The sequence below is a fragment of the Gekko japonicus genome, unplaced genomic scaffold (assembly GCF_001447785.1).
Source record: "Gekko japonicus isolate JY-2015 unplaced genomic scaffold, Gekko_japonicus_V1.1 scaffold1347, whole genome shotgun sequence".
NCBI lineage: Eukaryota > Metazoa > Chordata > Lepidosauria > Squamata > Gekkonidae > Gekko > Gekko japonicus.
Window position 1 is genome coordinate 289,649 of NW_015171544.1, and position 16,218 is coordinate 305,866.

At 43.8% G+C, this 16,218-nt stretch overlaps 1 protein-coding gene across 1 annotated transcript in view; it reads right to left on the reverse strand.

The window, feature by feature from the left end:
• Nucleotides 1-16,218, reverse strand: part of FGGY (FGGY carbohydrate kinase domain containing) — a 253,617-nt gene that overhangs the window by 125,853 nt on the left and 111,546 nt on the right. The window contains exons 7-8 of the mRNA XM_015419670.1: nt 15,646-15,774; nt 5,717-5,820 (exon numbers count right to left, since the gene is read on the reverse strand). Coding sequence (XP_015275156.1) covers nt 5,717-5,820; nt 15,646-15,774 — 233 coding nt within the window. The remainder of the gene's footprint in view (nt 1-5,716; nt 5,821-15,645; nt 15,775-16,218) is intronic.

Consider the following 16,218-nt stretch of genomic DNA (forward strand, 5'->3'; position numbering starts at 1 on the left):
TAAAGATGGGAGTGACATTAGCTACCTTCCAGTCCTCAGGAATGGAGGCAGATTTTAAGGAAAGATTACATATCTTTGTCAGGAGATCTACAAGTTCACATTTGAGTTCTTTCAGAACTCTCGGATGTATGCCATCTGGGCCTGGTGATTTATCAGTTTTTAAGTTGTCTATCAGTTTTAGGACCTCCTCTCTCGTCACCTCAATCTGACTCAGGTCTTTCAACACCCCTCCCGAACTCAGCGGCTCTGGAGTGGGCAAGCACCTCTCATCTTCCACAGTGAAGACGGAGGCAAAAAATGCATTTAGCTTCTCAGCCATTTCCCTATCATCCTTCAGTACTCCTTTTACCCCTTGGTCATCCAAGGGCCCCACTGCCTCCCTGGCTGGTTTCCTGTTTCTAATGTATTTGAAGAAAGTTTTATTGTTGGTCTTTACATTTTTTGCTATATGCTCCTCATATTCCCTTTTTGCATGCCTGACCACAGACTTGCATTTTATTTGCCATAGCCTGTGTTCTGTTTTATCAGCCTCACTGTGACTAGCTTTCCACCGCTTAAAGGAATCCTTTTTACCTTTTACAGCTTCCATTACTTTGTTTGTTAACCATGTAGGCTTTTTCTTATACCTGTTTGTGCCTTTCCTAACCTGCGGAATATATTTTATTTGAGCTTCTAGAATTGTAGTTTTAAACAGTTTCCAAGCTTCCCCAATGGTTTTGACCCTTTCTACTTTTCCCTTCAGTTTCCTCCCCACATGTCCCCTCATATCAGAAAAATTACCCCTTTTAAAGTTAAAAGTGGTTGTGTGAGTCTTTTTGGCCAATTCCCTATTTGTACAAATGTTGAACTCAACAACATTATGATCACTGTTCCCAAGCGGTGCAATCACTTTTACATCTCTCACCAGGTCTTGAGTGTTACTTAGGACCAAATCAAGGATCGCCTCTCCCCTGGTAGGTTCCATGACCATCTGCTCCATAGCACAGTCATTTAGAGTGTCTAGAAACTCAATCTCTTTCTCTCGACTAGAACACATATTGACCCAATCAATGTGTGGGTAGTTAAAATCACCTATTACGACACAGTGTTTTTGTCTAGCTGCTATCTTTAATTCATTCATCATTTTATAATCCTCCTCTATCTTTTGATCCGGTGGGCGATAACAAACTCCCAGTGTTAAGTTTCCTTTTGGCCCCCCTATTTCAACCCACAGAACTTCAAGAAGCGAATCCAATTCTCTTAGCCTCTCGATCTTTCTGGACTTTATACCCTCTCTGACATACAGAGCCACCCCACCTCCAACCCTTCCCCCCCTATCCTTCCGATATAATATATAACCGGGAATCACCGTATCCCACTGATTTTCCTCATCCCACCAAGTTTCTGAAATACCCACAATGTCTATTTTTCCCTCTGACACCAAGCACTCCAACTCCCCGATTTTACCTCGGACACTTCGAGCATTTGTATAGAAACAGCTGTAATTTCCCATACTGGTTAAGCCTGCCACCTTCCTCTTGCAATCTCGAGACCTTGTCAGGCAGTCCATGTCACTAGCCATGGTCTCAGTGGACAATTTCAATCCACCTCCCTGTAGAAAAGCAACAGGTACCCCCTCATCTCTCTGAGATGAGCCAACCCGAACCAGAGACTTTTCATCTCCTGTCGGCTTTCCCCCAATATTCAGTTTAAAAACTGCTCTGCCACCTTTTTGATTTTAAGCGCCAGCAGCCTGGTTCCTTCTCGGGACAAGTGGAGACCGTCTCGCCTGTACAGCTCCCTCTTGTTCCAAAAAGAATCCCAGTGCCTAACAAACCTGAACCCTTCCCCTCTACACCATCGTCTCATCCACGCATTGAGACTCCTGATCTGTGCCTGTCTCTCCGGCCCTGCGCGTGGAACAGGTAGCACTTCTGAGAAGGCTACCTTGGAGGTCCTGGCCTTGAGTTTCCTGCCCAGCAGCCTAAATTTCTCCTCCAGGACCTCACGACTGCATTTCCCCACATCGTTGGTGCCGACATGCACCACGACCACTGGCTCCTCCCCAGCACTATCTACCAGCCTATCTAAAACACGCGTAATGTCCGCTACCTTTGCACCAGGCAGGCAAGTCACCATACGGTCAGTACGCGGGTTCGCCACCCAGCTGTCTACCTGCCTAAGGATCGAATCACCCACTACCAAGAGCCCCCCTCCCACCCTGCCCAGGGATGGTTCCTTGGTGCAAAAGGATAACCGCTCACCAGCTGGGGAAGAGGTCCCTTCTGAGGGCACATTCCCCTTATCCTCAGCACGGTGCCCTGTTTCCCCTAGACCCTCATGCTCCCTGACAGCAGCGGGGCTGCCAGATCCAGAGTGGGACGTAGCTAACAAGTCCCCGAGAGTCTTTTCTGTGCGCCTAGCTGACTGTCTCTGCTTCTCCAGGTCAGCCACCTTGGCCTCAAGGGAGCACACACGTTCCCTGAGAACCAGGAGCTCCTTGCACCGAGCACACACCCAAGACTTCTGCCCAGTGGGCAGATAGTCATACATGTGACACTCTGTGCAAAACACTGGATAGCCCCCAACCCCCTGCTGGCATTCTGGCTTCATAATTCTTTTAAAATAAGTAAATGTAATCCCCCTTTTAAATCCCTTTGTATTTATGTGTTTTTTTCTTGTCAAAGTCAAATTACTTTATGGGGAAAACAAGGAGCCTAGGGTTTTCACTTTCTGCCTCTTCTTGGGCGTCTCACAGAGCCCCTAGTCCAAGAGTCCCTGGGCTAAGAGCCACGGGCAAAGAGCCCTTTAGCTCGCCCTTCGGCTCGTGCCAGAGGCTCGTGCCTCTGGCAAGGTGCTTCCTTAAATAGAGGCCTCCCCCAGCTCCTCAGCTGAATCCTCTCAGCTGAAAGCAAGTAAAAAACCACTCACCCCTCTGTCTCCTGCTCCTGCTCAGAGCTCAGCTGGGTCTCCTCTGCCTCTGGCAAGGTGCTTCCTTAAATAGAGGCCTCCCCCAGCAGAGGGCTGGCAGCAGCTATTCAAATGCACCCAGGCACTCAATCACATGCAAAACAATGCTTCTTCCTTTTCCTCTCAATTGCAGTCTATCACAGTCAAACAATGCCCTTTCCTCTCCTTCTCTCAAGCAGCCAGGAATCTGCAAAAACTCCAAGCGCTTCCCCACACTCCCAGACCAGTTCTCCCACCAAAGTCCTCAGCTGAATCCTCTCAGCTGAAAGCAAGTAAAAAACCACTCACCCCTCTGTCTCCTGCTCCTGCTCAGAGCTCAGCTCAGAGCCAATTATGCTATAGGAGTATGGAATGCATATAAATGTAAATATAAATAATCTGTACTCAGTAGCAATCCTGTTGTATGCTTAATAGAGCAGGGGCTTGAGTCATCTTTATGTCATCTCATGTGGAGCTCTTAGTCGTGCAGACATCCTTGCTTGTGGCACACTGTTTGATCACCATAATGGTAAATTATCAAATGCATGGAAACTCCTGTTTGGGGGCCAAATCATATATTACTTGCAGTGACATAGGAGACATCATAACATACTTTCTCCTACCCACTCCCATTAGCATCTGAAGTATGTCAACAACATGAGCAGGGCCAGTAAAGTGCTTATTTCCCATGGAAGCATTGCAAACCTCCCCGTCTCCCAAGGCAGTGCAATACTGGCATAAGTACATTGTAAATTTACCCATGACTAACCTTCAAGCACTGAAGAGTAAATATATAACTAGGGATACTAAAGCACCCATCATTCTAACTTATCTTCTGTTTGCCAGTAGCAAGCAGGGAGCCAATTTTACACCAAGAGGTCTGAGTGCTCATGAGCAGCTCAGGGTGTTCAGTAGGTTCCTTTCTGCATATTAAAACAATACAGTGCAATTAGCGGCATTTTATGCATGCACATTTTCACACAACCCAACTGGAGTCCTAGGTTCCCACCCTCCACAGACTTGACATCACAGCATGCCACTCCACAGCCAATTGTTTAATTGAACAGCAAGGAAACCAGTCATTTATTTGTAACTAAACACTTTTTAAAATCTTACTCTTTGGCGTCAAAGCCAATTTTATTAACATTATTTTGTGTATCTGAATTATTTAAAATATTTACATGCTGCTTTTCTCCTGAGCAACTCAGGACCAAAGGCCCAGCAGTTCTCCCCCCTCCTGCCACCATTTAATGACTTGATTAACCATCCTGGGGGAGAATCTATTTTGCATAGTGCGTAGATGTGAAAGCATCTGCAAGGCAGAAGGGAATGCAGCTTCACCACCACAGCTACTGTGCAACTGCAAAGCTGTTTGACAGCTGCTCACTGGAAAATTCAAAACATTAAAAAATACAGCGGGAGTTACATCCCCCCTCCAGCAAAGGAGCATGGTCTGTGCTTATGCAGACCACACACCTTTGTTGGCCTGGCTTCATCCACCCTTTGGAGAGGGACACGGCAGACAGAGCAGGAACCACCATTCCCCACCACCACCACCACATGAGCCACAGAGAGAGTAATAATACAGGTGTCCAGGGAGATGGATGGGCTGGAGAGAAGCAGGAGCCACCAGTGCTGCCCCACCAGCCCTGCATGAGCCATGGCAATACCAAAAGTGGGAGTGGAGCCCCACTGATCGAGATACAAAGGGCCAGCAATGAAGAAGGGGGGGAGGAGTGGGAGACACTGCCAGTGGTCACCCGCTGTTGCATTCCACCGTGGAGGCAGTGGCAAGGCAGGAAGGTGGGCAGGGGAAGAGCCGGGACTGGTGAGTTGGGAGGATAGGGACCCCCCGTGAACCTTCACTAAAAGCTAATACACATTAACATGTTCTTGTTTACAGGGCCCATACAAAGACATATATTAAAACTAACATTAAACTGTTCTGTGCAGGTCATCACCTAAGGGCCAATTTATGCACAACTGTCGTCTTCTTATACAGATATCACTGGTAAGGAAAAATGTATACAAAAGGAAAACATGACAATTTGTGAAGAATAAAAGTCTCTGTTTTGCTGCATGTACTTATTATGCCATACTCCACTTATAATGATTCAGTCTACATTTAAGAGAGTTAACAAGTTTTAAATGAAACAAAGATGGTAAAAAAGGGTAGTCATGAAATTGAATGCTTTCAGGCCTTTAAATTTTAAAAAGGTATAAATTTTAAAAAGAGACACTAAACTTTAATTGCAATCCCAGGAAAAAGCTTTCCCCCTAATTCAGTGAGAAAAATTAACGAAGTAAAAATTGCTTATCTGGGCTCTTTTGGAGCCACAATGCATCTCATAATTCAATAGATCATTACAGCTCTCAGAGCAAGATGGATTTATATTGATTGAGTGAGGAGGTGGTCCAAGGGGCTTTTCTAAAGACACTGAGTACTCAGTTATACATTAGCGACAAAGCTCATCATAGGTTACTCAAAGCCAGAGGCTGGCTCCAATTTCACACTGCCCAGCTGAAGTCACAGTAGAATCATTTGCTTTTACATTTTGCACCATTCCCCCAGTATTGATTTCTGCAACTATTAAAGATGCTTCTTGATAGCAAATGCATAATGATATATAATTAATATCTGAAGGTAATGATAGAGTAACCACCATAATACATGGGATAGACATACACAAAGAGACAAAGGTAAGGAAATTAAAAGAAGAGCTTCAAACATCAGTTTCTCATCAGTTCAGTTTATATAATTAGCATCAGGATTCTGCCCCCAACTTACCCCCATGTGGCATGAAGATGTCCCACATATCACAGCAATTCGGGAAGTAATTGGCTGGTTTTCACAGGGCAAGTTATATCCTCTCACACTGGCTCCAATCATGCCTAGTATAAATAAACGAAACCTATTTCAGGGCAATATTTCATGACATCATTGAGAAGGCTGCCAAAGAGAGCTACAGATAAATTAATCTCTCTACTCACTGCTTCTTGGCAGATATATTCTTAAAATATATTAATCCATCTGATATAATCCATCTAATCAGAACCAACACAAAGGTTCACATCAAGGAGACAGGACGGATCGAGATGTGACTGGAGCAGATCTATATCTTGAAATATAGCTATTAAGCAGAGGGTGAGTGTGTTATGTGTGTGCACAGTTTCAATCTAAAAGTGCAAGGTAGGAAGGGTGGGACAAAGATCTGCCATCATGTCTAATTCTGCCCATAGTCACAGGCCAAGAAAAATGGATCAACGCTATTGACCGAGATTTTTAAACTTGGCTTTCCTTGCTTCACACACTACTTACATGTAAGTCACAATGAGTGTCTTAAATGTGGTGAATACCAACAATCACATATGAATGCTGACAATCCTAGAGGACTTTTGTAAATCATCAAAACATCAGATGCACACTAGCAAATATTGTCAACATTCACCAGCTCATACATAACGAATGGTTGCTGATATTCACTAAATTTGTCAGGGATTATCAACATTCACCAAATTTCAGACATTTACTGTAACACGTATATAGTCTGCATCTAACTATACTACATGTACTTCATTCAAAGAATTCAACCATATCCCAGATATAAACAGCAATAAACCTACCTAGACAATGAAATTTCAATGATTTATCCAGCTGTGTCTAGTATTATGTTTTTCAATACTCAGATCACAGTATCCAAAGTCATCCATGGCTACTATTGAATACTGACAAATTTACATCATATCCCCTTCAAATTTGAATCTAGCTCAAAACAGGGATCGATTCTGCAGCCCATTTCATTGCTAGATAGCCTCATCGTCAGTTCTCCCTATTACAAAGCAACAAAACTTTACCATTGTGAATCAGGAAGCAACAAAACCTACAACTCTCATGATGTCCAGTTTGACATGATAGAAGAAATATGGTGATTTGAACTGCCAGATACAGTGTCATTCCCAACAGGCCTCTCCTGTGTTCAATTATTTCTCCTTGCCTTTAGTTACCTGTTTTCCCTCCACAAATAAGGGGTTTGTTGACCTGGAAGAATAATTGGCAAGGAAAGGAGATGTCCACTTTCATTTTCAAGTGTTTCTATCAAGTGCTATCAAAGTAATATTTTTTTCTGAGGCTAGCTCAGAAATGTGTTGTACATCACTAGATCCTACTGAAGTATATTAGGCTTTGTATGAGAAAGTATGCTGATATGGTACACAGATATCACCTTGAAATGGAAGTTCTCTCTTTAATTAGGATAAAGAAGATTGGATCCTATATGTGGAACAGAGAATTAAAGTGTCATGTGTAAATTCTAATGGAGTATTTCTAGACCAAATGTGGGAACATAATCCAAAGCCTTAATCAGTCATTTAACCAAAGACCATTCATTCTCACAATGTACAGAGAAACAGGATAATGTCACTTTCCGTAGGTTTTACATAACATTTTCTCACAAGCGATTAAACTCAAGTTAATTATGCAAAGAAATGCTTCTCTGTCGTATTTTGAACACTGCTGTTGTTTCACTGACAGACATGACATTTATATGCTTAGCCTCCAAATCTTTATGAAAGATAACCTCTTCATGACTAGTGGATTACTCCAGGGGTGTATCAGGCTCACATGAGACTTATTCATTTGTGAAGAACAGAAACAATCAGGACTTCCTGCTAACAATTAAGCTTTCTTATTTTGCCCTACAGCTAGGCAAATATTCTACATTGTGTTATGGGTTTTGCATAGAGAAGGCCAGCAGGCAGTTTCCCGTACAAAGCAGTGCTATAATTAGAAGTGTACAAGAATGCTTAAAATACTTTATGTACTTCAAAATGTTCATGTCAATTAAAGAAAGGATCACCAAAAACTGGTAGAAATCTGTATGAATCATATTGCTATTAATGACTCACAAATGTGTTAATCATGCCGAAAACAACACCAAGTAATATTTATGCCAACTTTCCAATCTCTAGACCAAGTTTACCCAGAGAGTGAGTTCCTTGATTTAAGTAATAGGTGGTAGATCAAAAGGAGGTTTGTGTTTGTTATATCACTCAAAGGTTGTGTTGTTTCCTGTACAGCCATCTGAGCTACTTTGGCTTATTTGAGGGTGCAGCTCCATTCAGAAAACAAAATGAAAAGTACTGAGAAGCATTGAGTGATTTCAGCAAAGTACTTTTATTAAGCAGGAACAAGACTAAGGTAAGCCGGCTCGCAGGCCGGCTTATATGCTCAGAAACCCACCACCTAAAACACACCCACTAAGGCCCTATAGGCTATTTACAGTGGCCGAGAGTCCCATAGGCTCTTGGCCGCGGACCTGGCCCTCTGATAGGTGCGGGCTAGGATCCGCTGGACTATTGTTCTCTTGGAAGCGAAGCTCTGGTGTCTGGCCTGACCGCATGGCCCAACAGTCGCGCACGTGGTCATGGCGGAGTACATTACACAAAATGATTAATCAGAATTTATTGTACAAACCACAGTATGTCTACAAGATGTAACTGATCAGCTTGTGCACAAACATCAGTATGTCTAATACTTACCTCTTCTTTCACCTCTCAGGAGAATGAAGCACATGTGCTTATCACTTCATTGTGCTCAGCCTCCATGGGAAAGAAAGTGAATTTTCATGGTGCCTTTAAAAATTACATGTTTAGAGTTGTTTTGGTCCCAACTTTAAGAATGAATATTAAACCTCTTAACAGTGTGATCTTAAGGGGACTTGCAGCCTTATAAACCCATTGATTTCAAAGTATTTATATTCTATGTAAGAATTGCCTTTATTTGCAAGCATTTAGTCATTACAATACAACATTAGTTGTGATCCTATATCTTCCATTGGTATTTCTCTAGTGAATAAGATCAAAGAAAAACTAATGTCAAGATCATCGCAATGTCTCATTATTAACAAGTGAAAAATAACTGAGAGGGTTTTCTGCAGCCCTAGCATCTCTAAAATACACACATGAAAGCACATACACAAACACCATTCTGGTTTAATACCAAAAGAGCTTGAAAGTGGAATCATACTGGATTATAAATGAAACATACATTAAAATATTTAAATTGCTTATTACGAAAAGGTTATCAAATCACCAGAGACAACTTAGGGCAAATACTTTCATCCCTTGGGGCTGTCTTCAACATCCAAGTTCCCATTTAGCATCTACAGTCAAGTAGCCTCATTTGTACAAGCCTTGCTGCCCCCTGTGGTTTCTCTGTATCCCTTGAGTTTGAACTCATATAATTTTGTAACAGTGCTAGACAAATATTTTGTTCTTTACCATGTGTTTGCCAAGAGATGCTACAAAGGTAGTGACTTTAATATTCCAACTAAGATTAAAACAAGAAATTTTGCATTTAGAATGCAGCTTTCAAAAAGCTGCTGCATTGCTGTAAAATGGCACCCTTATGCTTACACCCCAGTCTTTTCTCCAGAGAAGTGGCAACTAGGCCTTACCCTCCTGTCCCTGGAAATGAAGGACCAAACTAGATGACAGCCCATCCCCATGTCCTCCATGGGGGACACAGCACCATTTCAGAACTTATTTTTAAACTTTTCAAAACACCATGGGAGCCCCATCCTGGAGGACTGTGGCACAGGGGGTGAGAGGCTCCCCCCCCATGCCTTTTACAAGAGCCAAAAATATTCTAAGATGCAAAACTGATTTTGCTCCCTTCTGTCCAAAAACAAACTCATTATAACCAATGTTGAGTACTTCCCACCCTACCAGCAGAAAACCTTTCAAATAATTGATCACAACATATGTCAGGGTCTATAGTGTGAGAATGAAACACTGGACTTACCTGAAAGTTTCTTCTCTTCAGTGGGGGGAAGTCATCCAGACTGGTTAGGTCACGCCTCCTCTTGCTCCAGGCAGGGCTATGCAAATTTCGTATGACTCTTCGGGGCAGAGCAAGGCTGCCCTTCCAGTCATCAAATAGTTCAGCTCCCAAGATAACGTCCTTACTAAGACCTTTTAATTTTATCTATTTCTTTTTTTGTGTGGTGAGAAAAATTGGATGACTTCACTTCACTGAAGAGAAGAAACCTTCAAGTAAGTCCAGTGTCTTGTTCTCCTTCAGTGGGGGAAGTCATCCAAACTGGTTATGTAATGCAGCTAAACAAAGGGGTGGGAGATCTGCATCATCCTTTCAGTTCAACAGTTGTTGAAGGACTCTCCTCCCAAAGGCAGCCTCAGCAGAGTTCAGCTGATCAATTCTATAGTGCCTTATGAAAGTAGAAAAGGATGACCAGGTTCCTGCCCTACAGATATTGTCTACTGGAGCTCTGGTAGAAAAAGTGGGTGATCTTGCTGCCGCCGTGATGGAATGTGCGGTAATGTTGCGAGGTACACTGAGACCCAGGATTTCATATGCCTTGTGAATGGAAAGCTTAACCCAAAGGGCAATAGTTGATTTTTATCCAGGTATTTCCCCCCCAGGATTGTCATGCTGTGTGACATGAAAAGCACATCCGTTAGTCTGATAGATGCGGTTCTGTTGATGTAGTTTGTGCCAGTCTTTTTCTTTGGGATGTGATGTTCTGGGACAGAACAAAGGAATGATCAGCTGCTGATTTAAACGATAGGCTGTGTTAACTTTAGGGATCAAGGACAGATCACAGTACCACAGAATCTTTAGTAAAGATAAATAATTCCTTTCTAACAGATAAGACCCCCAGCTCTGAAATTTGTCTAGCAGAGGTAATGGCAATAAGAAAGGCAACTTTCCACAATACAAACTTTAACTCTATAGATTTTTAATGGCTCAAAAGGCATCCCTGGCAGAACCTACAAAACTTTAGACAAACTCCAGGTTGGGAACCTGTGTTTCACAGGTGGTGCAAGCTGCATAGTACCTTTCAGAAACCTTCTGACATACTTTATTAGTAGAGATGCTACCCAGGCCTCTACACTTCATGCAGGAAGGCAATCATATCCATATGGAATGGTTTCAGTGGATTAAGGCTGCCAAGTGGGGGCGGGGGCGGATAAACCCCCGCTTCGGAGGCCCAATTCCCGCCGCTGTGGAATCGGGCCCCGGGGGGAACTCCACTCCCCGAAGCGCAGTGTGGCTGCGTCAACGGAGGTGATGCAACCACGTCAATCACTTTGGGGGCATGGCCCCGATCGTCAGAGGGAAAACTCTATGGTTTTCCCTCCGATGATCGGGGCCACGCCTTCAACGTGATTGACGTCGCGCGTCACTTCTGGTGATGTGCTGGCGGCGCGCGCATGCACCGACATACGACTCCTGGAGCCCGGCGAGGCTCCCCCACCGGTAAGAAATTTTGACTTGGCAACCCTACAGTGGATCTATATTTTTGTTAACCACCCATTTTATAAAGTTAGACCAGGTATAGTTATACATATGCCTGGCCGCTGGCCTCCTTGCTCGGACCATAATGTCCACAATTTCTTTTGGGAAGCCGGAGCTCTCTAGGGTCTGCCCACTCAACCTCCATAGTATTAGCTGGATCTATTCTGGATCTGGGTGCAGAATAGGACCCTGATTCAGGAGGTCCTTCCTGGGAGGAAGCCACTATGGAGTGTCCACCAACATTTACCCCAGTTCCCAAAATCATGGTCATTATGGCCAGAATGGTCAATGAAAATCACCTCCGCTCTCTATCTTTGTATTTTATTCAGCACCCTGCTGATTAGAGGAGTCGGAGGGAAGGCATATAGAAGCCCGAGTGGCGATTGGTGAAAGACAGCATCTTTGCCCTCTGCTTAAGGTTTGAAGTACCTCAATAGGAATCTGTCAGTTGTTCAATGATGCCAACAGGTCCATAACTGAAGACCCCTAGTGACTTGTGAGTTCCCAAAAGCTGTTCTTGTTCAGAAACCATTCTCCCTTGTCTATATCCTTCAGACGCAGCCATTCTGCTTGGACATTTGCAAGACCTTGCGTATGTTGTGCTTTCAGACCCTTCAGGTGTAATTCCACCCACTGGAACAGTTGTACTACCTCTTGGTGGAGTGTCACTACTCTGGTGCCCCCTTGGCAGTTGATATGAGCATTTGCTGTTGTTTTGTCAGCCCTGACCAGAGCGTGCTTGTGCCAAAGCAATCTGTGAAAGGAGAACAGGGCTAGTTTGATTTCCCTTAGTTCTAGTCAATTTATGCCATTGGACTTCTCTGCCAGTGACCATTTTCCTTGCGCCACCTGATCCAGGCAGTGTGATCCCCATCCCCTTGAGCTGGCATCTGTGGTGACCAGAATGCAGGGAGACTGAAGAAAGCTGACACCTCTCCTCAGATTTTTCTGAAGAGTCCACCATTTCAGAGATTTCTTTAGTGCCAGTCACCAGGATTTCTTGTGACTTCTTTTGCAGATGGCCTTCTGATAAGATAGCAGCATCCACTGTAAGGGTATTACATGGAGAGATGCCCAGGGGACAACGTCTATGGCCAGTATCAGCAACCCCAGAACTTGTGACAGAAGCATGAGGTCTGCATGTCTTTGCTTGCAAATCCTGCCTATTGCCTTGCTTATGTTTATCTGCTTCTCTTCTGAAAGAAAAAACTTTGGCCTGATGGGTGTCAATCCTGGCTCCCAAATGAACCAGATTCCTGGATGGAGTGAGGTGGCTCTTATAGACATGTATTAAAAAGCTGCATGCCTGCAGATGCTGGATTATAGAGCTGGTGTCACTGATGGATGTCTCCAAATCCTGTGCCCTGATTGAGATATTGTCTAAATAGGGGAAAGTATGGATCCCTTGTTGTCTCAGAACTACTATAAGAGTCACCATAACTTTGGTGAAGACCCGCGGAGAAGAAGAAAGGCCAAATGGAAGAGCCTTGTATTGGTAATACTGATCCCTGTAATAGAAGCAAAGGTGCTGTCTTGAAGATAGATAGGTACATGCAGGTAAGTTTCTTTGAGATCTAGTGAAGTCAAATAATTGTTCTGTTATAAAATTTGGATCATAAATCAGAGTAACTTGATACAAAACTTGCATTTCTGAACCTACAGGTTGAGTTCCTTCAGGTTTAAGATCACTCTCCAGTCGCCGGATTTCATGGGAAGGAGGAAGAGGGTAGAGTAGACTCCCTGAAAACACTGATGAGAGGGAACTGGTTCAATTGCTCTGGTTTATATTTATTTTATTTATATCCCACCCTACCCTGCAAGCAGGCTCAGGATGGCTCACAACACATAGATATACAATTTAAAAGATTAAAACATAATACTATAAAAAGACTTCTATACAAACTCACAAGATGGTGATAACATAATTAAAGTGCTCTCTCAGATTTTCCTTTGCATGTGTGCTCACTTGGTTATTAGCTAGTGGCCGAATTTCCACCAGTCCATACATAAAATGTCAAGGAGATGCTGGATAGCTTCTGCAGTAAGAATTGTTTTTGTTCTGACTTTGGAATTGGAGATGGAATAAATCTGTGTGGTGGGGGAGACAAGAATTCTATTTTGTATCCATGTTGCACAACTGAAAGGACCCAAAGATTGGTACTTGACTCCTTCCAGATATGGGCAAAGCCCACAGGTAGCCCCTGATCTTGTTTTCATGCTTAAGGTTTTCTGACAGAGGTACCGTGGTCTTGCTTGTTGGGTGGGAATTGTCTGTGCTGGAACCTAGGGTGGTATCCAAAGGCACAACCACCTCTGAAGTCCCTGATCTCTCTACCTCTAGTGGAGGTCCTATAGCTGCGAAAGGAGTGAAAGGTTTTCCTTTTGTGTTCCTCTCTTCAGAGGCTGAGGAGGAAGGCATTGCCACCTTCTTCTCTTTAGTTTCCACCAGAACCTTGTCCATGGCCCCTTCTCCAAACAGAAGTCTTCCTGAGAATTTTTCTGCTGATAAATTTGATTTGGAAAGAGGGTCAGCTTTCCAGTGCTTCAGCCATAGGTTTCATCTGACAACCATGTTTGCAGCCTCTGCCCTAGCTCAGAATTGCATGGTGTCCCGTGAAGCACCTGAAGCAAATTCAGCCGCTCTTTTAATTTTAAGCAAGAATCTCTTTAGAGTCAGTGGGTCAGGATCCATATCTTGTAGCACGTTATCAGCCAAATTATGGTTACTCGAGTAAAGGTGGATAGGAAAGAAGAAGATCTGATTGCCAGTGAAGCAGCTTCATGGAATTTTTAAGTGCTGTCTCACTTCTGTGAACAGAATCCACTACAGGGGTGTCAAACATAAGGCCCAGGGGCCAGAACTGGCCCGTCCAAGGCTCTTATGTGGCCCGCAGGCAACTAGTGCAGGGGAGGGGAGGGGAGACTGCTTGGGGGGGAGTGGCCGGAGTCACTCCGATCATGGCTTCAGCATGACAGAACAACCTCCTCTGCAGTAGTCAAGCAGTGTGGGGGCATCTGCCCATATGGGCACCGCTGGCTCTCCAGTCTGCCCATATGGGTTTTCCTTTGCACACCCCTCCAGGCTCATGGGGCCTTACAATGAGGATACACCAACGCAGAGCTTACCAGCTGCTGTCCTTTATACAGTTTCTATCTCTGGTACCTGGTGTTACGTTCTATGGCACACATGGCCCAGCATGACAAAGTGACGTTTACATCAGATCCAGCTATGGGTCTGTGCTACGGATCTGACTGTGCTATGGAGCAGATGGTCAAAGAACCTACCAGGGGAGAGGTGATCCTGGATTTGGTCCTAAGTAAAGTTCCTCATCAAAGGCTCCTAAGTAAGCTCAATAGTCACGGGATAAAAGGACAAGTCCTTTTGTGGATCAAAAAGTGGCTAATTAATAGGAAACAGAGAGTGAGTATAAATGGGCAATTTTCTCAGTGGGGGATCTTCCTGGATCTTTGTCTTCCATGAAATATTTAGAGAGACTGCTATTAAGGTGAGAGTTTACTGTTGAAGATTTTGTCCTTCTATGTTTTACTTTTTTGCCTGCTACAGAAGTGTAGCTAGGTTGGAGCAACCTGCTGGAGCTGCAGGGCTATCGAAACTGGAAGGGCAGCCTTGCTCTGTCACAGGAGAGTCACACAAAATTTGTGTAGCCCTGCCTGGAGCAAGAGCAGGCATGACCTAACCAGTCTGGATGACTGCCCCCATTGAAGGAGAAAATTAGGACACATTAGTAGATACGAAATGAACATAACAGATTGGGGGGAAAGTGTTGCACAACTGCACTTTACAGACAGAGAGCATCCTGGAGCAAGGAAAATTACATGGTGATCAATGAGAAGGACAGTTTTTCAATGAGACTTCTATATCATAACTGGATGAATGAACACAACTTTGTTTTTTTAAAATATGAAGGTTGCTAATGTGTTTTAAGCAAACAAATGATGAACAGCTGGAGGAGTAAAACTGCAGAATTAGAGAACTGTAGGGCTGGAATGGCTTCAAAAACCACTTTATCCAGAGTAATTTCACCACATGCTGACACATACCTCTTAGCAGCTTGTCCCAGGTTTTCCTGACTTGATTGTTTCAAATGGCGACAGAAACCAAAAATACTTAAACTCACCCTGCCCTGTAACCTTTCGGTACAACCTTCCACCTGCACTGCCATACCTGCAGCTAAATTTTTGCAAGGCATGAACAGTAGAGAAAAGGCAGCAATTATTTACCTAGTACTCCATCTTTCTGTGTTATACCTCTGAGGATGCCAGTCATAGTTACTGGCGAAACGTCAGGTTCTACAATGCCAAGACCACGGCCACACAACCCGGAAAATCTACAGCAACTAATGAACTCCAGCCGTGAAAGCCTTCGACAACATATTTACCTAGTCCTCCAGCATGTGCATCGATAAGAGATGCAGCTACTGCAATCCCACTAGGAAGGCCAAGGTCTTCTGCAGCATCTGGTGTCAGCCCATTTCCAACTGGAGCTCCTGGAGGCAGAATTTCATTTCCTGAGCAGGCACAAGAAAAATCAATTTATCAGTCTGGTGAAAATGAAAGCCAACTTCATTGTGTTTCAAAAAACTCCTTTGCCTTCTCTCTCTCTCTCACTCACACAAACACCCCTTATATTCTTTACCAAGAACTATACATCACGTACTTTACTTTATTACACTACACATGCAGATTGTATAATGTTAATCATAACCGTTTAACTGCTTATAATCAACAATTGTATTTATCCATGATTTAGATAGACATCAGTATTATGTTCAAAGGCTATGTATTTAAGGCAACACCTGGCCAGAGGCAGAGCTGTCCCAGCTGAGCTCTGAGAAGGAGCAGGAGACAGAGCTGCTAGAGGGGTGAGTGTTTTTTACTTGCTTTCAGCTGAGGGGATTTAGCTGAGGGTATTGTGTGGGAGGACTGTGTTTGGGAGTGTGTGGAAGGGATTG